General features: G+C 42.9%; 2 protein-coding genes across 2 annotated transcripts in view; both read left to right on the top strand.

Annotated features, from left to right (window-relative positions):
- Positions 1-1,903: 1,903 nt before the first annotated feature.
- Positions 1,904-10,092, top strand: LOC308296998 (apoptosis-stimulating of p53 protein 2-like). The gene is made up of 8 exons (XM_080740378.1): positions 1,904-2,039; positions 2,455-2,601; positions 3,108-3,203; positions 4,290-4,427; positions 5,869-6,002; positions 7,338-7,504; positions 8,080-8,282; positions 9,978-10,092. The coding sequence occupies exons 2-8, from the start codon at positions 2,566-2,568 to the stop codon at positions 10,017-10,019; spliced, it is 816 nt and encodes a 271-aa protein (XP_080596504.1). The 5' UTR covers positions 1,904-2,039; positions 2,455-2,565; the 3' UTR covers positions 10,020-10,092.
- Positions 10,093-11,743: 1,651 nt separating this feature from the next.
- Positions 11,744-18,988, top strand: part of LOC308297436 (uncharacterized protein) — a gene marked incomplete at both ends in the record, with an annotated part of 34,343 nt that continues 27,098 nt past the window's right edge. Inside the window, one exon of the mRNA XM_080740842.1 lies at positions 11,744-11,830. Coding sequence (XP_080596968.1) covers positions 11,744-11,830 — 87 coding nt within the window. The remainder of the gene's footprint in view (positions 11,831-18,988) is intronic.

Below are 18,988 nucleotides of genomic sequence, written 5' to 3' on the forward strand. Positions count from 1 at the left end.
AGGAAGGAAGGAAGGAAGGAAGGAAGGAAGGAAGAAAGATGTACGCTATTTGTTTATATATATTTATTTATTTATTTATTTAGCCGATAGGCAGACGCCTGGGGGGGGGGGGGGGGGGGGGCGGAGACCCGATTCCGGATAAGCGGTTGAAGATGGATGGATGGATGGATGGATGGATGGATGGATGGAAGGAAACATAGTCGGGAGGGAAATAAATAAATACATAAATAAATGAATGAATGAATGAATGAATGAATGAATGAATAAATAAATAAATAAATAAATAAATAAATAAATAAATAAATAAATAAATAAATAAATAAATAAATAAATAAATAAATAGTCAGTCTCGACAGGGGCCTCATATAATAATAATAATTAATGAAATAAATAAAGCTCCTTTTAGTTGACCTTGTACCAGTGAGCCCAGCCAGTGCAGGGGGCGGGGCCATAATTAATTAATTAATTATTTAAAGAATCAGTAGCCTACGCAGTCGGGGGAAAGTTAGTTGCCGGGGCCAATGTGTCCTTTCGGCCTGGTGCAGACAGGGAAATAATTAATTCATTCATTCATTCATTAAATAAATACAGCCAAGGAGTGTGAGTGTGTGTGTGTGTGTGTGTGTGTGTGTGTGTGTGTGTGTGTGTGTGTGTGTGTGTGTGTGTGTGTGTGTGTGTGCAACGTTTGGCATGGATAAATAAATAATTAAACCAGTAAGACTCCCTAATATATACTGCGTGGCGATTTGCGTGATTTTAGGGCAAAATCTGTAGGAGTAGTGTCCAGAATGGGTTTCGCCTCATGGTGGCGCTAGAAGAGGAGGAGAGAATCGATGGGTGGAGGGCAAGGACTGTCTGTGCAAAATTTGGCACGGATCGGCCAGCGGTTGCAGAGATAGGTTGCAGAGATATGAGCAGTGCAAAAGTGTGACGGACATACAGACAGCTGGTCGAGGTTTCGATAGTAACTGCGACCTGACGGTCGCAATCATTCATTTGTCAGCCTCGACAGTGGCGGCGCCCAAAACAGCTGATCCACAAGCTCACATATGCAGCCTTGTAGATCGGCTGTTTTTATTGTTTTATTTTTTAAATTGTTTCCCCTGCATAGTGCTTTGTTCTATCCGTCATTCAATGTTATATGAGATACTTCAATGGTTTCCTGTGGAAATAAGCTTAGTCTTTTCTAGGATCTCCTTTTAGTTGACCTTGTACCAGTGAACTGTACTGTCAATGACACTGTATACCTATGACAGTCCTATATCAATAATTAGTTCATTCATGAATGACTTCCCTGTGGAAATAAGCCAACAACATTACTGGGATCTCCTTTTAGTTGGGCTTGTACCAAATCATGTTTATTACGTATCTATCTATCTCTCTATCTTCCTATCAATTAGTCACATGCATTCACATTGCACTGAATGCACGCACGCACAGGTCAGCTCAGCTTAGCAGCTGGCTTTTTTTTTTTTTTTTTTTTTCTCTCAGAGCTCCAGACTCAGACACCGAGGTCTCGGAGGGCACCCAAGCCGGACTGCGTGCTCTGGCTGCGGCCGCGAAGCGGCCGCGGCCCCCCTCAACCCCCTGGAGCCAGGTAGAGTCTGGTGAAATAAGAACCTATCTCCCGCTATTGACACTAGCTGCCATGGCAGCTACGCTAGAAAACCCAAACCACGTAACCAATCAAGCCAGCCATGGCCCCCCAGCCCATGGGATACATTCTCCTGGCAGCCGGTTGGCTCTCCCCAATCACCTGACCAGGAAGTGTTCTCTCTCCTTCTCTGTTTACCTAGGAGCAGACGCATGAGTTGAGTGTTGCTTCAAACTATGTCAAGGGATGTATATAGATGTCACATTGCTCTGTTCAATTGCTCTTTAAACAACTTGGGACAACATGAGACGACGCTGTGTACATTTGGACACAAGACGTGGGTCAACGTGCCTCGTGAGGAGAGGAGAGGAGGTGATGCACCATGGTGTCATGAACTTCAAACAGAAGCAGCGCGAGGAACAGGCAGAACCAGACGGCACTGAGGGTGAGAGGAATGAAAATAATGCTGTAATGCTTTGTCACAAAGATTGTATTTAGTTATAATATTCTAAATGAACTAAGCCAGTGGTTCTCAAACCTTTTCATGTGAAGGACCCCCAAAATGATATTTATTTGGCCACGGACCCCCATCTCAAAATATTTAGTTCCAGGGACCACCCAGAAGCAAAATGTGAGTTACAAACGTTCGCTTTGAAAATACATATATTCAAAGATTTGCACACATTTTCACGACTCTTTCAAAAATAGCAGATCTACAAGCTCGCAGCGCGGCACTCGGTGCCGCGCTGTGAGCTTGTATATCTGCTATTTTTCACTGGTTAAAGCATTCAATCATTTCTAGGCCTAAATGGGTTATTTATCACGATAAACGATAATAAGGATTATGGTCCCATCCCTAGGTGGAGGCGGAGTCGGAGGACGAGGGTGCCGCCAGGCGCAGAAGGAGACGGCGCCAGCCCCCGGCGGAGAACGTGGTGTCAGAGGTGGACATCCCCAACGTGGGACGCATCATGGTCCGAGCGGACGCAGACGGATACAACGAAGAGGTTCGTAAAATGTGGTCGGATTGTATCGGTGGTTCTTTTTTATTTACATTTTTATGTCGGGGACTTTTTCAAAAATCTTGACTAAAATCTTACAAATGATTCCCCAAATGTTCATATTGGGAATTGACGATCTACAAGCTCACAACGCGTCGCCATGCGTTGTGAGCTCATAGCTATCTTTGAATATCCGAAGTATAAAATAGGGTTTTTTTTGCACACAGGGTCTGATTTTCCACACGGACAAAACAGACAATATTGTCCAAGAGAGCTCGCCCTCCCTCCCTGTATGCAAAGGGCTTTATTCACTCATTTTGCTGGGGACCCCCTGGAACCCCTTCAAGGATCCTTGGGGGTCCCCACCGGCTGCTGGGCCTCCCTTTGAGAACCACTGAGTTATGTCACACGTGTGTGTTTTTAATCCATACGTCTTCTGTTCATGGCTATGATGATGTGGATAGGAATGTAGTTTCTAACATCTATGTGCTTGTATGTTGTTCCCTGTCCAGATGATGCTGACTCCAGCCATGCAGGGAGTCATCATGGCTATTGCCAAGGCCAGACAAACCTTTGACGACGAAGGCCCTGAGAAAGCTCTCATCAAGGTATGCCTTTAACCGTGAGGTGGAAGGTCTTGCCCTAAAAGTGTCAAACCAACCAGCAATCAGCAGTGGTGTATTGGAGTATTTCCAATTTTCTGTACTTTTACTTCTACTCGACTACAATTATTTAAAACTTTTAGTTACTACTTCTTTTTAGATTTTGATTTTTATTACAAAACATACATTAAAGCACGTCAGTCCTACAGTATTATACATTTCGGCCATTTGAAAATATTTTAGTTTTCAAAAGATTTGTATACATTTTATTCATTTGAAAACTTGCGAAATAGGACATTCTGCTTAATGACTATTTTATACTTTTGGTACTTTAAGTACATTTTGATACCAGTACTTTTGTACTATAACTAAAATATATATATTTTTAATATTGGACTTTAACTTGTAGCAGAGTATTTCTACATTGCAGTATTGATACTTTTACTTAAAAAAAAGAATTGAACTTCCCACCACTGACAATCAGTGCTCTGACCAGAGGAGGAAAAATATAATAAAAGTAATAATGCAATACCTCTGTGTAAAAATACTCTGTTGCAAGTCAGTCGTTTATTCAAAATTGCAAAAGTGTTTGCATCAAAATATTACTACGGTGCCAAAAATAAAAGTACTTGTTAATCATCTAAATCTACAAAACTACTTGTAATGAATAACTAATTGTACTTCTTAATTACTGAGTCTATGTATTTATTCATTACTTTCCCACCTCTGCTTATGTCCCATTTCTCTCTGGCTGCCCTGGGTCCTGCCCTGTGCCCCGTAACCCCAGACAGGATTTGTACAACAATAACAGATTGCATAACAATCTTTCAGCGAAAAGGGTGCGTTTTTGGTACAGCAAGCCACCCTTCATTGCTGAATTGGATTAGTGGTGAGGTTAAGAGCCTCTTGAAACGAGCACCTCCTCTTTTTCTGCTTCGAAACACCGAAGCAGGCGGACATTATCTGGACGCAAACACATAGATTTAGTCTCTTTCGCTTTCTTTATTTCATTTGTTTTGTGTTGCTGCTTGGGACTCCCGATGCCTCTGCTGCCGCGCTGTGCCTCACCGGTGGTGTGATTGTGTTCTGCAGGGCAAGAGGACCAACCTGCGTAAGAACGGCTCGGAGCGCATCAGCCACAGCATGAGGGTCAAGTTCAACCCGCTGGCTCTGCTGCTGGACTCCTCGCTGGAGGGAGAGTTTGACCTGGTGCAGAGGATCATCTACGAGGTGAGGAAGCTGCTCCGATCGATCGGTGGCAGATTTAAATTAGCCGATTTATTCAATTAATGATGCGATCGGCCGTCACCGATCCGGAAAGTGGATCTTTTATAATATAGCTGCTAAGTTTACACCCTAAATAGCTGTTGCCACACAGCACAGTCTGATTGGTAGAACACGTTTGGTGGTGGAAGTAATGCAACTGCAGACATCCTTTTGTTAGGTATATTAGTTTAAATCATTTTGAATTCATGTTTCTATAATTTGCAATAATTCAACTGTATGGCATGCTAATGTTTTGCATTTGACATTGTATTTTATTACTACATACGTAATTAATCAATAATCATCTATAACAGAGGTTAAATATTTTCCTTTCAAAATAAATCGGTATCGGCGGATCATGAAAAAATAAATCGGTGATCGGAAATAAACCTCCAAAAAAGTGATCGGAGCATCCCGGAGCACTGGTTCCCATTTAGGGATGGGACGATATGAAAGTTTCATGTCCCGATTATTGTGACCAAAGAAATGGTGATTTACAATATTATCGCGATAATCAAAATATCCCCAACATTATCCCGGTGGCGGAACATTTGCCAAAAAAAATCAGATCTACAAGCTCACAACGCATTACGGTTGCGACGCGTTGTGAGCTTGAAGGTCGGCTATTTTTTGGGCAAAGAGATTTGGTAGAGAGTGAAAAAAAGACTATCAAGTATGTTATTTCCAGGTTAGTTTTATCGAGGGTTTAAATGGTAATGGATGGGACGATAATCGTTGTCGTTTATGCAGCTCGGCAAATAAAAGGTGAATTGATCCCAGTGCATGACGGAGGATAATTTCGCGGTTTCATGTTTTTTTTATCACGATAACCGACAATAACGATTATCGTCCCATCCCTAGTTCCCCAACAGTGGGTCGGGACCAGTGTTGGTCGTGTCGCGCACGTACAGCTTGTAGATCGGTTGTTTGGTTCCCGGGGCAAACGTCTAATTTCAATTGATTATTATCACTAAACATTAACCACTTCAACCCTATTTACATTTCGGCCATTTGAAAATAGCCGATCTCATCGCGACACATTGTGAGCTTTCAAAAGATTTTTACGAGTTACTTTACTTACTTACTTTTAAGTACATTTTTATGCCAATACTTTTGTACTTTCAGTCAAGTACATTTTGAATTTCCGGACTTTTACTTGTAACAGAGTATTTCTATATTCCATCACTGATACTTTTAAGTAAAGAATTTTAGTACTTTATCCACCACTGGTGTTTGGTACTATTTGGCCATTCGAAAGTAGCAGATATACAAGATCCATCAGCCTATTTGGCCATTCGAAAGTAGCAGATATACAAGATCCATCAGCTGACAGGTGTGCCTGGAGCTCAGACCAGGCCCCAGTGCCTGTATTTCTGTGACTAACAAGTCAATACGGCGCCCCCAGGTGGACGATCCGAGCCAGCCCAACGACGAGGGCATCACTGCCCTGCACAACGCTGTGTGTGCCGGACACACAGAGATCGTCAAGTTCCTGGTGCAGTTTGGAGTCAACGTCAACGCTGCAGACAGCGACGGATGGTAAGTGGCCGCCGTTACAATCGTGATGACGAAAAATCACATTATGTTTTCCATATGTATGGAAAGTAAAGCCCCGCGAAGTAAAGCCCTGCTTCATCAGACAAGGCCGTCGCACAAAAGTAGTGAAAACAGCAGATTTACAAGCACACAATGCCTCGCGGTGCGAGGCGTTGTGTGCTTGTAGATTGCCTGTTTTCACTAGTTTAGTTCATTTTTTTTAAATGATGAAAACAAACGGTTTTGGACATACAAGGTTTCCACCCGACAATGACGATATATAGCTTGCTGCTTAGAAAAAATTTAAATAGGGCTGTCACGATTATTATATAATCGTCTAATCGCAATTATTTGACATAATCGCAAATATTTTGTTATAATCGTGAATGTTGAAAAATGCTCATACTTTACAAACATTTTCAGAAATAGTGGAAATAGCAGATCTACAAGCTCACAATTGTGAGCTTGTAGATCGGCTATTTCCACTATCAATGTTCTTTTTTTAAGTATAAAGTTATCAAATATTTCATATTTTCTTTGTATGTTTAGGTTATGTGTCATATCTGCCATGTGCAACTTCAAAGCCTAAAAGCCAAACAGTAATGTAATTGTCAACGACAAAAACACAATTAAATCGTTAATCGCAGTAATTTGAGTGACAATTAATCGTCATGTAAGATGCCATAATCGTGACAGCCCTAAATGTAAACATAAAATGTAAAGATATGTTAAAATGTATTTTTTTAAGAGAAATGCCAGCTTGAGGGGCGGCATAGCTCAGGGGTAGAGAAACCGTTATTAGAGCACGAAGGGTTCCCGAAGGGTTCCCAGTTCGAATCCGGGCTCCCCCTGAGTTAATGTCGAAGGGTCCTTGGGCAAGACTCTGAACCCCTAATTGCTCCCGGTGAGTAGGTTGGTACCTTGCATGGTTTCCTCCGCCACCGGTGTATGAATGTGTGCGTGAATGTGTGAATGTAATGCACAATCTATGTAAAGCGCTTTGGATAAAAGCGCTATATAAATGCACCATTTACCATTTAACATTTTCCTGATTTTATATACAGCCAGGAAGGGTGTAGTTAGGGTGTAGTGCTCAAATACCTGTAGATGTTCTGGCTACGCGAGACAAGGTTCTATCCTAACCTTTCTTTTTTGTCAATTAAGTCCTGTGTAAAATGACCCCAGAAAATGCGGTTGTAAACTGTAACTCTCTCTCTCTCTCTCTCTCTCTCTCTCTCTCTCTCTCTCTCTCTCTCTCTCTCTCTCTCTCTCTCTCTCTCTCTCTCTCTCTCTCTCTCTCTCTCTCTCTCTCTCTCTCTGTCTCTCTGTCTGTCTCAGGACGCCGCTGCACTGTGCTGCCTCCTGTAACAACGTGCAGGTGTGTAAGTTCCTGGTGGAGTCTGGAGCGGCGGTGTTCGCCATGACCTACAGCGACATGCAGACTGCTGCTGATAAGTGTGAGGAGATGGAGGAGGGATACACGCAGTGCTCCCAGTTCCTCTACGGTAAGACTGTGTGTGTGTGTGTGTGTGTGTGATTTATTATTGTTTATTGTGATTAAAAAACATAATCATAGCGTGGAGATTTAGATTTATCGTGAGATTGTCCTCTGTCATGCACTGGGATCAATTCACCTTTAATTTGCCAAGCTGCATATCAGGCACCATTTAAACCCTCTATGATTGGTAAAACTGACCTGGAAATAACGTACTTGATACTGTCTCTTTTCACACTCTCTGCCAAAAAATAGGCAATCTATAGCTCACAATGCGGAGCTTTATTTTTCAACGACAAAATGATGGTCGTTATAAGATGGCTCCGTTTCCGTCTAATTTTTGCAAGTCTTTGAATATATTTTTTAAAAAGCGAACATTTGTAACTCAAATATTGCTTCTGGGTGGTCCCTGGAACGACATATTTTAAGATGGGGGTCCGCTGCTAAATACATATAATACCGGGGGGGTCCTTGACATTAAAATGTTTGAGAACCACTGATCACAGGTTTAACAAGAACCTTAGCAGGGCATTTTTTAGAATCAGGTCCTCAGGTCATAACCCCCACCTCTCCCCCACTCCCCAGGCGTCCAGGAGAAGATGGGCATCATGAACCGGGGCGTGGTGTACGGCCTGTGGGACTACGCCGCCGAGAACGCCGACGAGCTGTCCTACCACGAGGGCGACTGCATGGCCATCGTGCGCCGGGAGGACGAGGACGAGGTGGAGTGGTGGTGGGCGCGCACGGCCGCCGGCGCCGAGGGGTACATCCCCCGGAACCTGCTAGGGGTGAGTTCACGGAGGAAGATAATGATAGCCAGTGGCAGAACGATTTTCACAGTGCTTGATCGGCTTTCGGGCCGAAACTCCAAAATGTTAATTTTCTTGAAAATGAGTTCAAGTGGAGTTGGGAGGTTTTGACCGACGTGCTTTTTACTACTTTTCATTGGTTCAATATTATTTTAACCAACACACAGACGTAAAGGGTGTTCAATAGCACATATTTATGAAAACAAGAGAGGGCCAATCGGGTGGAGTTAGCTGGTTTGGCAGAAAGTGTGGAGTTAGGAGGTTTTGGCCCAAGCACTTTTTACTACTTTCCATTGGTTCAATATTATTTTAACCAACACTCAGATGTAAAGAGTGTTCAATAGCCCTGATTTATGCAAAAAGAAATCAAAAACCTCAAAAATGGAGTTAAGAGGTTTTGGCCAGACAGTGACGAATATAATCCGATAGTAATCATTGCTATAGAGTCTTTGTTCAGTAACAGGTGTCTCCCTGTTTCTTCAGCTCTTTAATAAACAGAATAAATCAACCTTTTTTGGTTGGGATACAGATTTTATCCAATCAGGAACTCATACAGGATACAGGTTAAACAAGTGGTATCGGAAGCGATGACACAAAGAAATGAGCAGACACAATTGGAACTGGAACACTACTGTATATAATTGACACTGATAAATGGGTTCTCTCTTATAATTGGTTTAAAATTTCCAACCCACCTAAAAGAATATTTTCTGTTCTGAGACAGGGAGACTGTTACAAAAAATATACATATATAAAACTCTGTAGCAGTGATTAATAATGGCGGCAGTGGCTCAGGGGTAGAGTTGCCGTCTTAGAACACGGAGGGTTCCCGAAAGGTTCCCGGTTCGATCCCGGGCTCCCCCAGAGTTGGTGTCGAAGAGTCCTTGAGCAAGACTCTGAACCCCTAGTTGCTTCCGGGGATAATGTTTAATGTTTAACAAAAACAAAAATTTCACTTACCCTACCTTTAATTCATAATTATACGTTTGGGTTCCGGGGAGACACCAAATGTATCTTTTTGGGCCCTGAGCTGCAAAGATTGGGAGCCCCTGGATTTAACGTTGTGTCCCTTAACCCATTTAGGCCTAGAATTATTGAATGCTTTAGCTATTGAAAAATAGCAGATCTACAAGCTCACAGCGCGGCACCGAGTGCCGCGCTGCAAGCTTGTAGATCTGCTATTTTTGAAAAAGTTGTGAAAATGTGTGCAAATCTTTGAATATATGTATTTTTAAAGCGAACGTTTGTAACTCAAATTTTGCTTCTGGGGTGGTCCCTGGAACTAGATATTTTGAGATGGGGGTCCGTGGCCAAATAAATATCATTTTGGGGGTACTTCACATGAAAATGTTTGAGAACCACTGACATAGTAGTCTCTCAAGAACAGACTAACTGAGCTCCAGTTCAAGTGAAAAGAACCTTTTCTTTGACGATGGCTCGCCAGATTGCTGACATAGAAACATAGATTTTTCAAAAAACCTTAGAAGGATTCAAATGACACTTATAGAATCGGGTCAAAATTCTAATTTTCATGATTTTTCAAAAATAGCAGATCTGCAAGCTCGCAGCGCGGCACTCGGTGCCGCGCTGTGAGCTTGTATATCTGCTATTTTTCAATAGTTAAAGCATAAAATAATGTTCTAACTGGGTTTATGTCTCCTGTCCTCCCAACAGCTCTACCCTAGAATAAAGCCCCGTCAGAGAAGCCTGGCTTAGAGGAGGACATGTCCCACTGTGTCAGACACACAGACAGACAGACAGACTGAGAGGACACAGACACTCACTGGACATCTTCAGCTGGGTGGACCACCAGAGACAAAGCAATCAAAATGAAGAACGTGGAAATAAGACCAAACCATATGAAGGATCTTTAAAAAATGAACTATGAACTATTATGAACACCACACTAATAGCTGGGCCCGGGAAACCACAGTACGTTTCTGGTCCAACTGGCACTTTTTTTATATAACGTCTCCACAGACAGGATTTCCACATCTATTTTTCCAGACCACTCCTTGATGTACTGTACACTAATGGCATTATGCTGTATTGCTCCCTTTCCTTTTTTTTATTTTCTATTTTTTAACTTGTTTCATAATGAGATTTAAGCATCTGGGGCCGTTTATAATGCGTGCGACCCCCGAGCCATTCTGTTGGGATGTCAAATGGAATAGGGTTGCAATATTCTATCGGTTTACTTTTTTCGATTAATCGGATAATCGAGAAGGGGTTCAAATTTAAATTGTATTTTACTTTTTTTTTATAATCAACTAAATCGACGAGTCTGATTAACCACTTTAGCCCTATTTTATATTTCGTTCTACAATGGTGTTAAGAAAAAAACAGCCAAAATAGCCGATCTACAAGCTCATTAACTCGTAAATGGCTATTTTCACCATTTCACTATCAGTTAGTGTCATTAACTGTTGCGCCCCTAAAAGGGAGCAAGCAGTATTTTACAGTAGAAAATGTGAATTATTTTTTGTCTTTACACCTTTATTTTTTTTTGTTATTTCTTCGAGCTTAACTGGTTGTTTTCGATAGGTTCACCACACAGTGCATGATATGAATGACAGGAGGATGATGATGATGATCGTGATGATGATCGTGCTTTTTGAAAATGTCCCCCTTTCTGTTACCGTGACAATCCCTTGAGGCTTGGTACTTTTGCCTTGGTCCTTTACTTGGCAAATATGCCTCAGTTTAACATAATATACAGTAATTAGCTGCATCAACAACAGCTCTACAGCTTTTCAAACGTGGATTCTTTCCTCAAACCACCATTCCAGCTCTGGATTCTAGAATGTGCAATGATCACCATGATGTGGTTGATGATTTTGCTTAAAAAAAAAGAGAGAGACCTACTGCTATGCTTTTGACTCTTCTGTGGTCGATGACACCCAAGAAGCCAGCCTCCTTCTCTTCCCCGGGCTGGCAATGTGGCCGAGATACCCACAGACATACTGATACTAACATATACTGCAGCAGGTTGAATATTGGTGTGAAGGAGATCATAGGCAAGAGACCAAGGAGGTGATATAATAATATGTCGTTTTTTTAATCACTTTATGATACAGATTGTTTTAGAGGCGTTGCGATGAGAAGGCCACTCTTGAAGGAGCACTCTTCACCCATGTTTCCCCCTTTCCCCCAACCCCATCTTCACATAATTAGTCCTTGCTAATCGTCGTTGTCGGGTGGAAACCTTTTTATCATTTAAAAAAAAATAACTAAACTAGTGAAAACAGCCGATCTACAAGCACACAACGCCTCGCACCGCGAGGCGTTGTGTGCTTGTAGATCGGCTGTTTTCACTACTTTCGTGCGACGGCCTTGTCTGATGAAGCAGGGCTTCGCTTCGCAAAAACAAAACATACACATTTGAAACTTGGAGATACAAGGTTTCTACCTGACAACGACGGAATGATGATCGTTATAAGATGGCGCCCTTTCCGTCTAATCACTGTGACTGTGTCTCGTTGGTTGGCTGCTGGGGACAGGTCAGCAGCCTGCCTGTAGTACCACTGGTACCAGTGACATACATCATCAATGGGGGATTCCTGGCTAATAGAAACCCCGGCCTTTTAGCTTCCCTGGAGCCATTGTTCCATGTTGAAAGAAAGTTTGAAATCTTGTTTTGAAATGACCACTGTCATCATCATCGTGCTTATCGGTGCCATCATCAATAAGCACGTTTTCCAATCATCCACGGCCCACCGCTGAGACAGCTTGTCGACAGCGTCCTGTAGTGAGCATTCCATAATTACAGTATAATAGTCCATGGGCCATACGAGATGTCGGTATCGGAAAGGTGGCAAAGGTTATCATGCATTTTTTAAAAGCTCTATATCTGTAGATTATAATTTGGTATGATAACCCTTTCTGAGACACAGCTAAATTGGTGTTATCAGCCGCTAGAGTTTTGCACAAAAAACATTCCTTGGGCTAAAAGACGGCCCCACAAGACTATGGTTTAGTGATGAAAAGTGATGAGTCATCACTTTTCACACTTTTGTAGGGGCCGTTTTAGCCCAATGAATGTTTTTTATGCAAAACAGATGTTTGCAATGGATTTAGAATCATGAAAAACCCCTAGTTTGACCCCTCATATGTTACTTAAAGCAGATTAATCTTTTGCTTTTTTTTCCCTGTAATGTAAAGTTAATGGGACACCAACTCTAGCGGCTGATAACACCAATTTAGCTGTGTCTCAGAAAGGGTTATCATACCAAAATATAATCTACAGATATAGAGCTTTTCAAAAATGCATGATAACCTTTGCCACCTTTCCGATACCGACATCTCGTATGGCCCATGGACTATAATATGGATTCATATATTATATACAGTACGTACATACAATATGTATGGAGGTGATAAAGACGCAAACCGTTCCTTTAATCCAGTGGTTCTCAAAGTGGGCTCCAGGGGGGCCTCCCCAGGGGTCCTCGAGAGGGGTTCCAGGGGGTCCCCAACCAAATGTCTGTAACTCTGAGAGCGTACAAATGGATTGTGTTCCATTTGTACCACAGTGTAGATTCGGGGTATCAAAATGGTATCAAATGGGCCATATCAAACTGGGCGGTCCTTGAAATGAAAATGGTTGAGAATCATTGCTATTAGTTGTTAAAAGGCTTCTTTTATGGGGGATCCGTGGCTGTGGGCTAATATGTGTCAATTTGGGGGGTCCTTGACATGAAAAAGAACCACTGATTTGATCCAAACCCTCTTCAATCTTTGTTGTTTTGTAGTAACGGTGAACGATGCCGTTCTCTTTATAACGAGTGCAGTTATTTTTTTTTAAGTCTCATGTTTCACTAAACCCGTCTGCCATCAGTTGATGCGTTCTAAATCCCAGACATCATGGCTGTCAACGCAGATATATTTATTTTTGCTACCTATCGTTCTATTTTCTTGTCCTCTTGGCAATATACTGTAACCACACACACACGTAGTATTTCCCACATTTACAATAAAAATACTTTGTACTACTAAGTATTTGTGCTGATTTTTATACTCGTTTCTGGCCATTTGGTGCCATTTCTCTTGAGTGTTATCTTAGGAGACTGGGGGTACGTAACAAAAGGTATCTTACCACACTGATCTCTTGCTTAGAATATCGGATTTTAACCTAACCTAAGATTCCATGATTTTATTCAATGCACCAAGAAAGAACTGTGTGTGTGTGTGTGTGTGTGTGTGTGTGTGTGTGTGTGTGTGTGTGTGTGTGTGTGTGTGTGTGTGTGTGTGTGTGTGTGTGTGTGTGTGTGTGTGTGTGTGTGCAGAGCGTGTGCGTGTGCGCGCGTTGCACACACACACACAGTTGGCATTCACTGACTATGGGACAACTAGCAGGTGACACTGACTGCACAGACTACAACTGAATGGAATCATGACATGATATCATCGTATAGCCCCTGGGTATAGATAGGATCCTGCTGTAAGGAATATTTTCAGGCTAGTATATAATAGTAATGAAATGGTGCTAGGCCCACTCAGCTATGTTTACAATGATGTGCCTGCCTGGGACTGGGCCTGAACTTGGAGAAAATGGAAATAACAATACATTGACGTAATGAAATTGGGACACTTTTTTTGTATTGTTTGTTATTTATGGTACACTTGCATCATCACAAAGTGGTTTGTACTCTGTAATGATGCTTTGATAAAGTGTTTAAGTATGTCATAAGTGTGTGTGTGTGTGTGTGCGTGTGTGCGTGCGTGCGTGCGTGCGTGCGTGCGTGCGTTGGTGACGAAACTTTTTTGCATACATCGACTAAGCCCCTCCCCTTCATTAACATACGGTCGTCTGCATTTTTTACGCGCTGGGAAACCTACCTTAACGCCCTCATTAGCATAATGTATGCGAGCATAATGTATGCGCACCACGCCCACACGCATTTCCAAACCACGCCCCGCCCCCAATTTGCATATGTCGACTAAGCTCCTCCCCTTCATTTACATACGGCCGCCTGCATTTTTTACGCGCTGGGAAACGCCACTTAACAGCCGCATTAGCATAATTTATGCGGACCACACCCACACGCATTTCCAAACCATGCCCCGCCCCCAATTTTTTTAAGTCGACTAAACTCCTCCCCTTCATTTACATACGGTCGTCTGCTTTTTTTACGCGCTGGGAAACCTACCTTAACGCCCTCATTAGCATAATGTATGCGAGCATAATGTATGCGCACCACGCCCACACGCATTTCCAAACCACGCCCTGCCCCCAATTTGCATATGTCGACTAAGCTCCTCCCCTTCATTTACATACGGCCGCCTGCATTTTTTACGCGCTGGGAAACGCCACTTAACAGCCGCATTAGCATAATTTATGCGGACCACACCCACACGCATTTCCAAACCATGCCCCGCTCCCAATTTTTTTAAGTCGACTAAACTCCTCCCCTTCATTTACATACGGTCGTCTGCTTTTTTTACGCGCTGGGAAACCTACCTTAACGCCCTCATTAGCATAATGTATGCGAGCATAATGTATGCGCACCACGCCCACACGCATTTCCAAACCACGCCCTGCCCCCAATTTGCATATGTCGACTAAGCTCCTCCCCTTCATTTACATACGGCCGCCTGCATTTTTTACGCGCTGGGAAACGCCACTTAACAGCCGCATTAGCATAATTTATGCGGACCACACCCACACGCATTTCCAAACCATGCCCCGCTCCCAATTTTTTTAAGTCGACTAAACTCCTCCCCTTCATTTACATACGGTCGTCTGCTTTTTTTACACGCTGGGAAACCTACCTTAACGCCCTCATTAGCATAATGTATGCGAGCATAATGTATGCGCACCACGCCCACACGCATTTCCAAACCACGCCCCGCCCCCAATTTGCATATGTCGACTAAGCTCCTCCCCTTCATTTACATACGGCCACCTGCATTTTTTACACACTGGGAAACGCCACTTAACAGCCGCATTAGCATAATTTATGCGGACCACACCCACACGCATTTCCAAACCATGCCCCGCCCCCAATTTTTTTAAGTCGACTAAACTCCTCCCCTTCATTTACATACGGTCGTCTGCTTTTTTTACGCGCTGGGAAACCTACCTTAACGCCCTCATTAGCATAATGTATGCGAGCATAATGTATGCGCACCACGCCCACACGCATTTCCAAACCACGCCCCGCCCCCAATTTGCATATGTCGACTAAGCTCCTCCCCTTCATTTACATACGGCCGCCTGCATTTTTTACACGCTGGGAAACGCCACTTAACAGCCGCATTAGCATAATTTATGCGGACCACACCCACACGCATTTCCAAACCATGCCCCGCCCCCAATTTTTTTAAGTCGACTAAACTCCTCCCCTTCATTTACATACGGTCGTCTGCTTTTTTTACGCGCTGGGAAACCTACCTTAACGCCCTCATTAGCATAATGTATGCGAGCATAATGTATGCGCACCACGCCCACACGCATTTCCAAACCACGCCCGCCCCCAATTTGCATATGTCGACTAAGCTCCTCCCCTTCATTTACATACGGTCGTCTGCTTTTTTTACGCGCTGGGAAACCTACCTTAACGCCCTCATTAGCATAATGTATGCGGGCATAATGTATGCGCACCACGCCCACACGCATTTCCAAACCACGCCCCGCCCCCAATTTGCATATGTTGACTAAGCTCCTCCCCTTCATTTACATACGGCCGCCTGCATTTTTTACGCGCTGGGAAACGCCACTTAACAGCCTCATTAGCATAATTTATGCGGACCACACCCACACGCATTTCCAAACCATGCCCCGCCCCCAATTTTTTTAAGTCGACTAAACTCCTCCCCTTCATTTACATACGGTCGTCTGCTTTTTTTACGCGCTGGGAAACCTACCTTAACGCCCTCATTAGCATAATGTATGCGAGCATAATGTATGCGCACCACGCCCACACGCATTTCCAAACCACGCCCGCCCCAAATTTGCATATGTCGACTAAGCTCCTCCCCTTCATTTACATACGGCCGTCTGCATTTTTTACGCGCTGGGAAACGCCACTTAACAGCCTCATTTGCATAATGTATGCGCACCACACCCACACGCATTTCCAAACCATGCCCCGCCCCCCCTCATTTGCATAAGTCGGCTTAATTTACATAATTAATGCGTGCGACGCCCACAAAACTCATTACGTTAGGCCCACTCATTAAGTCAGACTCCTCCCTCTTGTTGAAACCACGCCCACTCATTAAGTTAGACTCCTCCCACTCATTAAGTTTGACTCCACCTCTTGTATTTGCGTCCACGTCAGCGCGGTGAAGAGAACGCTTGTCATGCGGCCTCATTTACATAATTAATGCAGACCACGCCCCAACCTCATTTACATGATTAATGCAGACCACGCCCCCAATTTGAATAATTAGTCTAATTAGCCCCGTCCCCTGCATTCGCGTATAATTAGCAACAAGACGCGCGCGTCAAATGCATGTTGTGCAGGCTCATTTACGTAATTGATGCAGACCACGCCCCAACCTCATTTACATAATTAATGCAGACCGCGCCCCCAATTTGAATAATTAGGCTAATTAGCCCCACCCCCTGCATTCGCGTGTAATTAGCAACAAGACGCGCGCGTCAAATGCATGTTGTGCAGTCTCATTTACATAATTAATGCAGACCACGCCCCCAACCTCATTTACATGCCACGCCCCCAATTTGAATAATTAGGCTAATTAGCTCCGCCCCCTGCATTCGCGTGCAATAAGCAACAAGACGCGCGCGTGGAATTTATGTTGTGCAGTCTCATTTACATAATTAATGCAGACCACGCCCCCAACCTCATTTGCATAATTACGGCAGACCACGCCCCCAACCTAATTTGCATAATTACTGCAAACCATGCCCCCAACACATTTGCATAATTAATTAGGCTAATTAGCAACAAGACGCGCACGTCGAATGCATGTTGTGCAGTCTCATTTACATAATTAATGCAGACCACGCCCCCAACCTCATTTGCATAATTAATGCAGCCTCATTTACATAATAATCATTTGCATAATTAATGTAGCCTCATTTACATAACAATATGTAAATGAGATTATTTATTTATTTATTTATTTATTTATTTATTTATTTATTTATTGAAGGAAGGAAGGAAGGAAGGAAGGAAGGAAGGAAGGAAGGAAGAAAGAAAGAAAGAAAGAAAGAAAGAAAGAAAGAAAGAAAGAAAGAAAGAAAGAAAGAAAGAAAGAAAGAAAGAAAGAAAGAAAGAAAGAAAGGTTGCACGCTATTTAATTATTTATTTATTTATTTATTTATTGAAGGAAGGAAGGAAGGAAGGAAGGAAGGAAGGAAGAAAGATGTACGCTATTTGTTTATATATATTTATTTATTTATTTATTTATTTAGCCGATAGGCAGACGCCTGGGGGGGGGGGGGGGGGGGGGCGGAGACCCGATTCCGGATAAGCGGTTGAAGATGGATGGATGGATGGATGGATGGATGGAAGGAAACATAGTCGGGAGGGAAATAAATAAATAAATACATAAATAAATGAATGAATGAATGAATGAATGAATGAATAAATAAATAAATAAATAAATAAATAAATAAATAAATAAATAAATAAATAAATAAATAAATAAATAAATAAATAAATAAATAAATAGTCAGTGTGTGTGTGCAACGTTTGGCATGGATAAATAAATAATTAAACCAGTAAGACTCCCTAATATATACTGCATGGCGATTTGCGTGATTTTAGGGCAAAATCTGTAGGAGTAGTGTCCAGAATGGGTTTCGCCTCATGGTGGCGCTAGAAGAGGAGGAGAGAATCGATGGGTGGAGGGCAAGGACTGTCTGTGCAAAATTTGGCACGGATCGGCCAGCGGTTGCAGAGATAGGTTGCAGAGATATGAGCAGTGCAAAAGTGTGACGGACATACAGACAGCTGGTCGAGGTTTCGATAGTAACTGCGACCTGACGGTCGCAATCATTCATTTGTCAGCCTCGACAGTGGCGGCGCCCAAAACAGCTGATCCACAAGCTCACATATGCAGCCTTGTAGATCGGCTGTTTTTATTGTTTTATTTTTTAAATTGTTTCCCCTGCATAGTGCTTTGTTCTATCCGTCATTCAATGTTATATGAGATACTTCAATGGTTTCCTGTGGAAATAAGCTTAGTCTTTTCTAGGATCTCCTTTTAGTTGACCTTGTACCAGTGAACTGTCAATGACACTGTATACCTATGACAGTCCTATATCAATAATTAGTTCATTCATGAATGACTTCCCTGTGGAAATAAGCCAACAACATTACTGGGATCTCCTTTTAGTTGGGCTTGTACCAAATCATGTTTATTACGTATCTATCTATCTCTCTATCTTCCTATCAATTAGTCACATGCATTCACATTGCACTGAATGCACGCACGCACAGGTCAGCTCAGCTTAGCAGCTGGCTTTTTTTTTTTTTTTTTTTTTCTCTCAGAGCTCCAGACTCAGACACCGAGGTCTCGGAGGGCACCCAAGCCGGACTGCGTGCTCTGGCTGCGGCCGCGAAGCGGCCGCGGCCCCCCTCAACCCCCTGGAGCCAGGTAGATTCTGGTGAAATAAGAACCTATCTCCCTTAATTGACACTAGCTGCCATGGCAGCTACGCTAGAAAACCCAAACCACGTAACCAATCAAGCCAGCCATGGCCCCCCAGCCCA

Source organism: Nannobrachium achirus, assembly GCF_963921795.1.
Source record: "Nannobrachium achirus genome assembly, chromosome: 13".
NCBI classification, from domain to species: Eukaryota; Metazoa; Chordata; class Actinopteri; order Myctophiformes; family Myctophidae; genus Nannobrachium; species Nannobrachium achirus.